The 12,873-nt window shown below is 48.7% G+C and overlaps 1 protein-coding gene across 1 annotated transcript; it reads left to right on the top strand.

Moving 5' to 3' along the window:
- The first annotated feature begins 3,055 nt into the window (after window positions 1-3,055).
- Nr2f1 (nuclear receptor subfamily 2 group F member 1) lies at window positions 3,056-12,442 on the top strand. Its single transcript, XM_051182792.1, has 3 exons — window positions 3,056-3,514; window positions 5,948-6,475; window positions 11,421-12,442. The coding sequence occupies exons 1-3, from the start codon at window positions 3,061-3,063 to the stop codon at window positions 11,699-11,701; spliced, it is 1,263 nt and encodes a 420-aa protein (XP_051038749.1). The 5' UTR covers window positions 3,056-3,060; the 3' UTR covers window positions 11,702-12,442.
- Window positions 12,443-12,873: the final 431 nt, after the last annotated feature.

Genomic DNA, 12,873 nt, shown 5'->3' with positions numbered 1-12,873 from the left:
CGGCAGCTTGCCGCCTGGGACCGGCTCCCGTCCGCTAGGTGGCAGCCGGACCTAGCGATTCCTGCAAGCCCCGCGGCGGGATCCGCTCCTCCAGCATGCCCCGCCTTCTGCGACCAATCACCTTCGGGAATGGGGTCTCGGTACCACCCCCCAAACACACAGACACACACACACACACACACACACACACACACACACACAAAGACACACACACACACACACACACGACTCTGACTCCCTCCCTTCCTCTTCCCCTTCTCGTCCTCCTCTGCCCCTCTGTCTCTTCCCTGTCTTCTCGTTCCTTTGCTCATTCCTGTGACTCTGAGTTGTAGGCTCTAACAGCTACCCCACGACAATATGAGGACTTACTAATACTTTATTAATAATTATGGAAGCATTGTTTGGAGTTGGAGCATCGAGGATAGAAATGATGAAGAAGAAAAAGCGGGATTGATTGAAAAGTGTATTTTAAGATCATCTTTGAAATGAATAGGAACCATCGATTCGGATCGAATTTGTGGCAGTAGCTGCAATTTTATGAGTGTGCTTTGTCGTAATTACGCCTCCGAAACTATGATATACTTCAATTTTTTAAATAAGGAGGCTTTTTAATAATATGAAATTAGCCCGATCCAGGTTATGGATTATGTTGAATGTGAACGAAGATTCTAGACCCAGTATACTTCACAAATCTTTAAAATGGTGATTTCATTCTTATCAATTTTTCCTAACGTTTTCAGTGACACTCTTTACGCTCATAAAACCTTATTTTAAAAACTTTTCAGAAGACATAAAATATTTTTTCTCATTCTCGTTTTTTCCTCTCGGAATGTGTTCTCTCCCTCTTCATCCCTTTCCCCTCCTGTGTGTGTGTGTGTGTGTGTGTGTGTGTGTGTGTGTGTGTGTGTGTGTGTGACCATACACGACCCATACTAATCAGGTCTCAGAGTAAATAGCAGCGCAGGGCGATCTCAATGTAAATTGCGCTTGTCAGAAGCACACCCCCCGCCTCACTTTCTCTCCTCCTCCCCTCGACGTCCCAGACTGTAGGTAGCTAAGGGAGGGGGGAGGGGGAAGGCCTTTCCAACCAATGGCGTGCAGGAGGCTTGGCTAACCTTAGCCTCCCATTTTCTCTCCCCCCCATTCAGGGCTCTGACCAGTCAGTCGCCTTTGATTATCAGTTGCCAGCAGCCCTTCTCTTGGCTCCTTGACACGAGCTCCATATAAGGCAGCGATCTCCATAGAAACGTGTCAGTTTCAATAGTAGTGTCAAAGTTCACTATATACAGACATTCGCGCAGATCCCCCTTTCGGAAACATTGCTCTGAGTGTCCTCCCGTTTAAACGCATTCAATTTTTTGGTTTCTCTCCTCTCCTCTCCTCTCCACTCCTCTCCTCTCCTCTCCTCTCCTCTGCTCTTCCTCCCGTCTCCCTCCTCTCTCACCCACTCTCCTCTTTTGCCCTATCTTCCCCCTTTCTTTTTCTTACATAGTCTACTAGTTGTCCCCCTTTCTCTTTCTCTCCCTCCTCCTTTTCTCTTTCACTCCGTGCCTGCAGAAGAGAGACTAAACTTGAAAAAAGGGGAGGAGGAGGCACCCCCTGCGTATTCTTCTTATCGTTATTTTATACATATATGATTTTTTTGGAGGGAGGGTGTTGGTTCCCGGCTGAAGAGCACTTATTTAAAATACTAAAAAAAGAACATTTTTGGGCGATCTCCAGGGTTTTTTTAACTAGCTCTGTGTGTTATAGCAGAAGAAGCAGAAGAAGCAAGAAAGAGGAAAAGAAGAGGCTTATTTATTCGACCTACTTTGGATGTCTCTCCCGCTTTCTCTTTTTCCTTTTTTTCTCAAGTATTTTCTTCTGATTTTTATTTTTTTTCCTATTTCGCTGTGAATTCCTCGCCGGCGTGAATTATCTCGATTTTTCTCCCCCTTCCGTCACCTCCCGAAAGAAGAAGGCAGAGAGAACCCGGCGCCACCCGCACAACAAAAAGAGCAAAGTGTGTGATCTTCCTTGCCGGCTGCCTCCCGCTCTCCAGCGCTGCCTTCCTGAATGGCTGGCTGCGTCCGGCCCTGGACCTGGCCCCCCGACACCCGAGAGCCCTGATCGTCGCCGCCAGCATCTTCGCCCCGCATCTCGCTCGGCTCTCCCCGCTCCCCGCACTCTCGAAGCCGGGCGAGGGCTCCCGCCGGGACAGCGGCGGCGGCGCGGGCAGCCCCGGCCTCGGCTCTCGCTTGGGCTGCGGCCCCGACTCCAGCTCGGACTCCGGCCCGGGCCCCAGCTCCTCCAGCGGCGCTCGCAGCCGCAGCCGAGGCGGCTCCTCCAGCGGCGCCTGCAGCCACGACCTCCTCCTCTGCCGCCGCCGCCGCCGCCCTCGCCGCTTCCTCTATGTCGGCTCAGCCCGCGCGCTGCGCGTAGCCCCAGCGGCCGGCGGGCGGGCGGGCGGGCGCCCGGCGCGGGTGAGCGAGTGTGTGTGCGAGTGTGTGTGTGCGCGGGGGTGCGGGCGAGGCGGAGGGCGAGTGTGTGCGCGCGCCGTGGCCCATGCCCGCCGCCCCCGGCGCTGCGCCCCGCGCCGCTCCCGGCTGCCGCCTGTGCCATTTCTGATTTTGCAACTTGGGGAAGAAGAAAAAAGCGAGAGAACGGAGCTCGCTCGCCGGGGGGTGGGGAGGGGGGAGAGAGCGCTGCCCCCCCAGGAACGGAGCGCGGGGGGAGCGGGCGAGGGGAGCAGGGGTGTTGGGGGGGGAGCCTGAGAGCCTGGGGGGGCTGCAAAAAGAGAGAAAGAAAACAGCAGGAACCACAACAAAACGCCAGCAGGGCGGGCGGGCGCGCAGCAGCAGCGGGGCGGCCGAGGCAGTAACGGCGGCGGCAGCGGCGGCGGCGCAGGCAGAGGCCGGTGCCCGGCTCGGGCTCGGCTCCGGCGACCCCGGGGCGCCCGGTGGGCCCCCCGCCCCCTCCCCCTCCCCCTCCCCCTTCCCCTTCCCCTCCCAGCGCGCCCGCGCGCCCCGCGGCCCTCGGCGAGCAGCTCGGCTCCCCCCAGCGCTCCCCGGGCCCTAAGATATGGCAATGGTAGTTAGCAGCTGGCGAGATCCGCAGGACGACGTGGCCGGGGGCAACCCCGGCGGCCCCAACCCCGCAGCGCAGGCAGCCCGCGGCGGCGGCGGCGGCGAGCAGCAGCAGGCGGGCTCCGGCGCGCCTCACACGCCGCAGACCCCGGGCCAGCCCGGAGCGCCCGCCACCCCAGGCACGGCGGGGGACAAGGGCCAGGGCCCGCCCGGTTCGGGCCAGAGCCAGCAGCACATCGAGTGCGTGGTGTGCGGGGACAAGTCAAGCGGCAAGCACTACGGCCAATTCACCTGCGAGGGCTGCAAAAGTTTCTTCAAGAGGAGCGTCCGCAGGAACTTAACTTACACATGCCGTGCCAACAGGAACTGTCCCATCGACCAGCACCACCGCAACCAGTGCCAATACTGCCGCCTCAAGAAGTGCCTCAAAGTGGGCATGAGGCGGGAAGGTGAATATTTCTTCTCTGCTTCTCTCCCTGCGCTTCGCCCGCCTTCCTGCTCTTTCTTTCTCCTTCGTCCGGGTGGTTTTGGCTGTGGGGATGGGGCTCCTGTGGTCCCAGCCGGTCCAGGCTTCCCAATCCTCGCTGCCTTCCTCCCCCAGCGTCCCCCCCCCTCCAGCTCGCTGCCGCTGCCTCCCCCTCCCGGCCTGCGCTCCTCTCCCCGGCTCCTCCACCCCTCCCGCTGCCTGCTCAGGATTGTGTCCCTGGGATTGTGAGCTGTGGCTTAAAAATCCCCTCCCTTCCTCTGTTGGATGTGCTCCGTGTGTGTCTCGCTCCCGCCTGTGTGTGAGGATGCTTGGGGCTCTGTTGGCATGAACTTGGGCAGGGGTGCTTATTTCTCGCAGAAAATTGTTTTCGTGTTGGTTGTTTTTGGTTTTGTTTTTATTCATTTCACTTTCCCGTCCACCTCACCGTACCCTTTATTTATAATGGGAGAGGGATGGGGCTGGAGGACCCTGAAGCATAGATTCATTGCTGCCATCAACCTTTAGGAAGCTTAGCTTGGAAAAAGAGGAGTGAGATTTATTGCACTTGTAGGTCTAATTAGGGGGAGGGGGGGCTTCTGGCCTGTTCACTGGCTCCCTCTCCTCTGCTGGGATCTGGGGCCGCCTCCTCCCGAGCTGTGGCCTTGTTTTCACCCTTCCACTTTGAAAGGAAAGTTTGTGACTGAACCCTGCCTTCATAGTGTTGTCATTTTTAGAGCTTGATACTCGTTTTATTTCTTCATCAAACTCCACCCTCTGCTTAAATACTGCATACAAATTACGATTTACAACGGCATTTACCGTTCCTTCTGACTTGGCTATAATGCATAGACTGCAGCTGGCATGGGCTTCTGCATCATTTAATCGATGTGTTGTATGGGTTTTGTTTTTTTATTAAACACAACTTTTGATGTTGATTTTCGATTTGCCTCGTGTTCATGTGGCATGAGATGGAGCACTCTTCTTACAAATATATTTAGCGGTTTATAGTTAAAGTTTATCTCCTGACAATCATTAAAGATATCTTACAGTCAAATTAGTGAACCAGTCAATTTTGCAGAATGTAGATTACTTCTTCTTGTAATTGACTTCAGAGTTATATTTTATATGCCACAAGAAAAGAAATTGAATTCCTTTAGATCTCAAGGAGAAGGCAAATATGACAACTTCATTTGTAGCTCCAGGGAGAGTCTGTAGGCATCTGGAAAACAACAACAACAACTTTGAGTTGTTCTCTCATTTAATTGAAAAATAACTGCCAAGTTCAAAACTATAATTAGAAAAAGAATTCTAACCATTGTGTTTCAAGGATGTAAATTGCACTGGAACTCTCCTTGGAATAAAACCCAAAGAAAACAGTGCACAAACCTGAGATGGGAGAACTCTGTAGACATGGACCTATCTCTAGTAATTTGTTGTGGGTGGGAGGGAGAGTTCAGAAGCCCTAACTCTCCCTAAAGTTGCCTTTGTTTACATGGCAATTTCAAATGCTGGCACTGTCGAAGTAAAACATACACATTAAAAAAAAAAAAACCCAACTTTGGTCAGCTTTAAGAACTCAAAGCATGCTTACGCTTTGCATTCAGATGGTTAATGAATCCAGTGTTTTTGCAGTTGCAAGCTCGTGCATTCACTGGGCAAAAGCTGGCTGCAGGTTGCAGTGGCACCGCGCAGGACAGACATTAATTATATTTCCTACTTTTTTCGATAATGTTTGGCTACTGTAAGTTCAACTTTTTCTTGAAATATTTTAAATTTCTGTTGCTTTTAACAGTGAGAACTTTGAATGGGGCAAGCAGGTTGTGGGGAGGTGGGAAAGGGTTGGGGGATGCTTATTCTCTGATCAAAAGTTGTAAGTGGTCAGTAAGATATGTAACTTGTATCTCTTTTAAAGATAATTCGGTAGCACTTTAGAGGTTATGGGAACATTTTATGCACTGAACGCTGCACTGAAATGGAGAGGGCATTACGGCTTGTGCTTGGTATTACAGCCTTTCTCCGGTTTCACTTTTTTTTTTAAAAAAAAACTTCGATTTAAGTAATTCTGAGAGCATGAATGGGGTTTCATTTGTCTGTGTATTGTTTCTTAGTAGCTTGGGGTTTGGATGGTACTTTTCTTGGCCAAGCAGAGCTAGGGGCCTTGAAGTCAGGCCTAGTTCTTCCCTTGCTGAAATAGCCAGAGGTGCAGGCTATGGATGAACACTTCGAGCCAGACAGAGGGCTTCACCCCAGATCTCCTGGCAATATGGTCTGTGAGTTAGAGCCAGCAGGAGAAGATGCTCTGAGAGAGTGTGTCTGCGGGAAAGAACTGCACAGCAGCGTTGGGTGCGCGCGGCTCGGCGATATTCACAAGCCCCCTGGATGCACATTGCCTCTTTTCTCTCTTTCTTTTTGTCAGCGGTTCAGCGAGGAAGAATGCCTCCAACCCAGCCCAATCCAGGCCAGTACGCACTCACAAACGGGGACCCCCTCAATGGCCACTGCTACCTGTCCGGCTACATCTCGCTGCTGCTGCGCGCAGAGCCCTACCCCACGTCTCGTTATGGCAGCCAGTGCATGCAGCCCAACAACATCATGGGCATCGAGAACATCTGCGAGCTGGCTGCGCGCCTCCTCTTCAGCGCCGTCGAGTGGGCCCGCAACATCCCCTTCTTCCCGGATCTGCAAATCACAGACCAGGTGTCTCTGCTACGCCTCACCTGGAGCGAGCTGTTTGTGCTCAATGCGGCCCAGTGCTCCATGCCCCTGCACGTGGCGCCGCTACTGGCCGCTGCCGGCCTCCACGCCTCGCCCATGTCCGCGGACCGCGTCGTGGCCTTTATGGACCACATCCGCATCTTTCAGGAACAGGTGGAGAAGCTCAAGGCGCTGCACGTCGACTCTGCCGAGTACAGCTGCCTCAAAGCCATCGTGCTGTTCACGTCAGGTGAGGATGCGGTCGCGGGGAGGGCAGGCTATGCAGGGAGCTGGAGCAGGCACGGTGCAGCGGGAGCCTAGCTTCCCGCATCTCCCACGCCGCCACTGTCAATGTGAGGCTCGGCCCTCTTTCCACCTTCGGCCTGCCCAGGGTCTGCAGCCTCGGTACGTGGATGTCGCCGGCCGCGCCGCTGCCATCTTGTGAGCTTAGCGGTACTGGAGCGGAGGAGGTTCGGGTGAGGCCGGCGGCCTGGCCTGATGGCCTGGACCACCGCCTTAGACTGGGGCGACGGTCTGGGGAGGGGAGAGGCAGTACACTGTGGATAGTCTGGCTGTGTGTGTGTGTGTGTGTGTGTGTGTGTGTGTGTGTGTGTGTGTGTGTGTGTGTGTGTGTGTGTCAGAGCTCAGCATTTCTGGGGGAGGAACGATACAGAAGGAAGAGAACGTGGGAAGGTGGCTTCCTACTCTGTGTAGCACTCTCCTTGGATGAGTTTCCCGACAGTGAGACACAGACAGAGGCGGAAAGAGAAGAATACGCACAAATAAATCATAAATAATCCCGCTTTATTGCTGCCTGATTTTCCCTTATCGGAAACCATTCATGTTTGCAGTTGCTGGGGTTATTGAGGGTCGTAAAAAACGGATTCGATCTAAACAAGAAAGATAAAAAACAAAAGCAATACTGTAAAACCCGCAAGCACGAGAGGATTCTAGGCCCGGAGATAAATTTCATAGCTATGCAAAACACACGAACATTGGAAATTTAAAAGGATGCCTTTAAAATATCAAATTAATTGTAGGCGGTGGTAGCATGCATGTTAACAATCTCTCTTATGATAGATGGTTCAAATTAACTTCTAGGAAAGTGCATTAACATTGCCTTTGAAGGGTTCTGGTCTGAGCTTGTGACAACACTCGCTGCCTTTTATTATTGGAACCCGCAAGAGGGAAACATATAAACACCAGGGACAGCAGGTACCAGCGGAAATACAAACAAAGCCCGAAAGGATTCTGGTGGGGGGCAAAGGCGCTTAGATGGGCCTTGGGCCCTGCCCACTATGAGTAAGGTTAGCTACAGTCTTACCACTGCTATTGGTACTATTGTTTTTAATTCTTCCATTAGGAGAACAAATAAACCATTCTGATAAATCTATCCTAGAGCCAGGCCCTTTAAAGCCAAATTAAAACCATCCTTGAGCAGAGATGGCAAAAATCTCTATCCCAAGGCCTTGTAGAACAGTAAGCAGTGGGATAATATATCAATATTTCTTGACTTCTATGCATGAAGAATCATATTTACATTGTATCAAAATGACTCTTAAATTTGCACAATATTGTAATGTAGCAAATGTAGTATTAATACCGATCAGAGCGGCAGATAATTTATTTAGACAAGAGCAGCTCATTTGTATGCAAGGTGGCTAGAAGCATGGACTTTCCCCCCCCCTTTATTTTCAGTGCAAATGCAGGTCTGCTAGTGAGAGAGGGGGTTATTCTTTGCAAGGGGATAAAGTGCAAAACTTAAAACAAATGGAAGATTTATTGAATAGGTTCCTTGGTGTTTGAATGCATTTTATCTTAATAAGTCTTCTTGATGGAAGTGTGTTTTTCTAAAGTGACAAAGAGCCTGGGAAGCAGCGACCAGGCTCCTTTGACTCTGGCAGGCCTAGGCCTTGCTGGCGCTCTCCTACCCATGGCTTTAGCCAAATCCATCAGAAAGAGAGCCAGTTAAGGGAAGCCAGGGTTTTAAAATCTCACCCAGTGAGGTGTCTTTAAGCAGAAGTGTGACTTGGAGCTGGACAGAGGTTTTCTCAGGAGAGGTCTCTCTTCCCTTCTTCTGAGGTCCCTAAAGTTCTTTGAATACCCTCTACTCTGCTGATCTTGTGCCGATTCCCAGACAGAGGCCTAGGATTGTGCGGCCGCAGGGAACATTGCAGTATTATCCAGGGTTCACTTTTCAGCTTTCCATCCTAAAGCATTCCTGTGAAAAGTTCTTTTAAAAACAAAGTTTTCCAAAGAAGTTTTTTGAACCATGTCTTCAAGGTGCAAGAGGTGCTGAGAAGTGAACAATAACATTATTTTGTTGGGAAATTGCAAGCAGAATATCTGAAAATGGAAATAGAACTGTCAGTAGTAATTCACCCACCCCCTTTCCATACAGCACGTTTCCACTTTTGACTGAACTTGTTTTGATTGCTAGCCAGAAGGGAATTCATGGGAAGAAGGGAATTCATGGGAAGCCTTCTCAAAGTCGTCCAACTTTTAAGCAAACTTTGAATGATGGAAAAGACAGTTTTAGACATATTGTCCAATGTGGCTTGCTCTGGCTAAGTACTTGAAGCTGGCTGGCATGGGGGTCCCCATGGTGGTTTTCACATTTGGCCTCCGGATGGTATGTTTAATCCTTAATATTTTGGACAGCATCCAAAGACTAGGTCATGACCTGAACTTGCTTTTAAAAAAATTCTTTAATTCATATACCTAAATATTCCTTCAAATAAATGAGACTGACTCTGAAAAGAGCCATCTAGTTAACATAAATACAATAAATCCATTTTCAGCACAATAATAACTTTGATTTCTAGTTATGGCAGCTGATTACATCTGTATTTCCTGAACACTAAACTCTCTGAATGCACAACATGAAATACATCCTCTGCACTACAAAGGCTAAGCCAGGAGGGCCTGGGCAGTAATGGTTATTTATTTACATAATTTCTTTTCCATATACTGTAGAAGAAATATTGAAGGTTCCCACATTGACACTACCATATAAAAAGTAAGATGTGAATTTTGTATATTCTGTTTCATTTTCTTATCTAAAATATAATTCATCAAGTGCAAATACATACTAATTTGCATCTTTTGCTCACCTTTCTTTGCCACCACAACTCACCAATTGATTCAAGCACTCATACTGTCTGTCCACAGATGGGAAAATTCTGCTGCATGGTGAATGACTATTCAGTGTGTGAAGCTGGGCCAGAACTAGGACTCCTGGTGGATGACTAGTACCTGCCAGGCAAACCAGCTACAGGAATTCCATCTCAGAGGTGGAGGCAGCCAGTGCAGGGCCCTAGTGTTCCTGTCCAGACTTCTCATTCTTGGAGTCACCTATGTGGGAGTGAGGAACTGATCTTATACTGTGAGGACCCTAATGTTTTACTAACCTGAGGACAGGACATGCCATATGAATCTTTAAGGGAAAATTTGTCAGGATATCAATGGACCTTTCTCATATTGTGTTGCCTGTGGGTGAGACTATCCCATAGCATGAAGGACAGAAAATGCATGGAACACAAGATACATGTAAACACAAGTCTGTTGATGGCTGTTCAGCAAGGCTAAAAGCAGGCCCAAGGGCAGACCTCAGAGTCCTCACTCTAAGCAGTAAAGCCCTGAAATGTTCCTGTCCTGGAGTGCTGGCCATAAAAATCTCCCTGGCTCCCCAACTCAAACCAGTGTAGATGGACTGAATCAGCCAGATGGAGTAATTAGACATCTGAGAGGAACCCAGGCTGGACCTGAGGTCAAAGGAGACTTGCCTCAGAAGTTCTTGAGTTATATATTTGCTGGAGGCCATGCCCTTGTAGATGGAGGTGGTAGAAGGCTTTGTGACTCCAGTCCTTGAACTGTAAGGATACACAGCGTGGAAACAGCGGGCACATGTTTGGCTTTGAGTAGTTTGTTTTCTCGGGGTCATACTTCCTCACTCTACAGTGTCACTTTTCAGATGTTGCCATTCATAAATTCCATGTATTAGCAAACTCCATCTTTGATCTCTACTCAACCTCCTGACTGGCTAAGGGTTCCTCTGTGATCTTCCTGATTTTTAAAATATGTGTTATTAATATTAAGAAATAACATAGGGAGAAAGGCGGAAGCTTCACTCTGTTTCTCTGATTCCATGTTGCTCCCCCTTTGCTTGGCCCTGGTTAGTGGATATAGGACAATCTGCTGTCTTGAAATATTTTTAGAGGACCAAAAAAGGGCTTTGGTCAGTTTGAAATAAGCACAAAGGTTTGCAGTTGCCTTGTCCCCTCTCCTTTAATCCTGCTACAGGAAACCTATTTTTCCCAAAAACTCATGTTTAATTCTCTGCTCCCCCAGTTCTGAGACAGAAGCATCAGCTGTCTCTAGCCTAGCTTTGTGTCTGATCCCTGTCGATGTTTCCTTTCCACAGCCTGGAGTAACAGAGCCATATTCCTTTTGATTACTATATAGCTTACAGAGATGTGACCAATTTTCAATTACTTGATCTAAGGAACAGATAGAAATGTCCACTCTCACTGAGGATTTGTTGCAGAGTCCATGCTTGCATATATAGCTGATCTCAAATCCTATACTGCTTACTGCATGGGCTTGATCTGATTCTCAGTTCTGACAGCTTGTGATCCCTTACCCGCTGCCATGTGTATTCACTCCTTCAGCTTGCTTATTGGGATCCTTTGGGTTTGAGAGGAGACTCCAAGGAGCCTCTGAAAACTGCTTCCAAGGCTGCACATTTCTTTAGGGGTCCCAAGCACCCCAAAATCAGGAGGGAAAGGAGCAAAGGCCTTTCTTTTAATGTACATAACCAGAAAGATGCTCCCCTGCAGGAGAGAACAGGTCCCTATACATAGCAAACATGGATTCACCACCGCACAGTATTTAATCCAATGGTGAACTGGAAAATAACAAAGTGATGGCAAGGTTGTACTTTTGTGTTCATGTGTGTCTTGTCTACTGTTTGTTCTCTTAGGTGTGGGGAGGTGGATTGATTTTTATTTGTATGGTGGATGGGGAAAGAAAATGTCACAGAAAGGAGAAAAGAGGCATAGAGGAAAGGATTTCTTTTCTTTTTCTTTTAATTATTTTTTTCCCTCAAAACATTAATGGCTGTGCACCTTTACTGCTCTCTAACCTAACCAACTGTCCCTTCTTTCCTTCTCTCCCTCCTGTGGCTGCTCTGGCAGATGCTTGTGGCCTGTCCGATGCTGCCCACATCGAAAGTCTGCAGGAGAAATCGCAGTGTGCACTGGAGGAGTATGTGAGGAGCCAGTACCCCAACCAGCCCAGCCGCTTTGGCAAACTGCTGCTGCGATTGCCCTCTCTTCGCACTGTGTCCTCATCTGTCATCGAGCAGCTCTTCTTCGTCCGTTTGGTAGGTAAAACCCCCATCGAAACTCTCATCCGAGATATGTTGCTGTCTGGGAGCAGTTTCAACTGGCCTTACATGTCCATCCAGTGCTCCTAGACCTTCGGCATTCTACCTGCCCTAGTCCCCCACCCTCTAGACACTAAGAGGACTCACCCAGACCAAGGACTCAAAAGCCTTGGGAATGTGGCATGATGGACCAGGCAGGCCAGGCAGAAGGGAGGGGGGCTGGGGGGCAAGGACAGCCTACTCTGCAGGAATGCAGCCTAAGTTTCCAGCCATTTAGGGTCTGATCTATGATGTAAGTACATTGAAAAGGAAAAAGAAAGGACTTTGTGTCTGGTGAGAAAATGAAAACAAATTTTTTGAAGAGAAGACCATGAGAAATTTAATAAAATAGAAGGACTCTAATGGACCTTCCAGGATTGATTGTGGATGGATGTGGATATATTCTGTACAGAAAACAACTCATATGGAAACGGACTGAATCCTATGTAGAAACACACACACTGAACATTGTTATTCATTTTGTAAGATACTAGTCTTTATTTTCATTTTTTTGTAAAATTTAAACATCGTATGCGCATAAAGAAAAAAGGAACAAGATTAGGGGAAAATAACATTTTCCAAATAATTATAAAAAATGTCCTGTGTCTATGTATCTATATCTGTTTTGTATTTTTTTCTGGTTCCAAACCAGATTTCCTGTGATTCTATACTAATAATTTTTGATATAACCCTTTGCTTCTTATAATGAGTGCGATATATGTTGTCCGGGCTGTTCTTCAAGAATTAAAATTGAAGTGAAAATTTAAACAAAAATAAAAGAATTTAGCAAAACCCCTGTGTCTGGTTACTTGAGCTATATACCCTCAGAGCAAGAGAAACCCTGAATAATTTCTGTCTTTAATGTTGTTTGAATTTGGATTTTTGAGAGGGAGAGGGGACTTTTGAGGCCCAATGCTAAGTTGGCTGCATCTGTTTCTTACAACAGCCCTTGCATTGCTTTTGTAAATCTGAACGAAAGGCCAGGCTGTGCTGGAGGGAAGGGCAGGAGACTTGGTGGCAGCTGTCTTTGTGATTCCACTCCAAGGGCAACTCTGAGCACAGCTAGGCAGAGAATGGGGCAGGCTGCCTCCTTGCCTTTGGGACACAGCACAAGTACAGTATAACTGCAAGTAGGGACTTGCTGAGCTGCTGGCCCTGCACAGAGGTGGGGGAGAGACTCCTTACAACTTTTGAATTTGGATGGACCACTGGCTCTGGGCTCT

This window comes from Phodopus roborovskii, unplaced genomic scaffold, assembly GCF_943737965.1.
Source record: "Phodopus roborovskii unplaced genomic scaffold, PHOROB, whole genome shotgun sequence".
Classification (NCBI taxonomy): Eukaryota; Metazoa; Chordata; class Mammalia; order Rodentia; family Cricetidae; genus Phodopus; species Phodopus roborovskii.
Note: the sequence above shows the minus strand (reverse complement) of the source record. Positions and strands in the feature narration are given on the sequence as shown.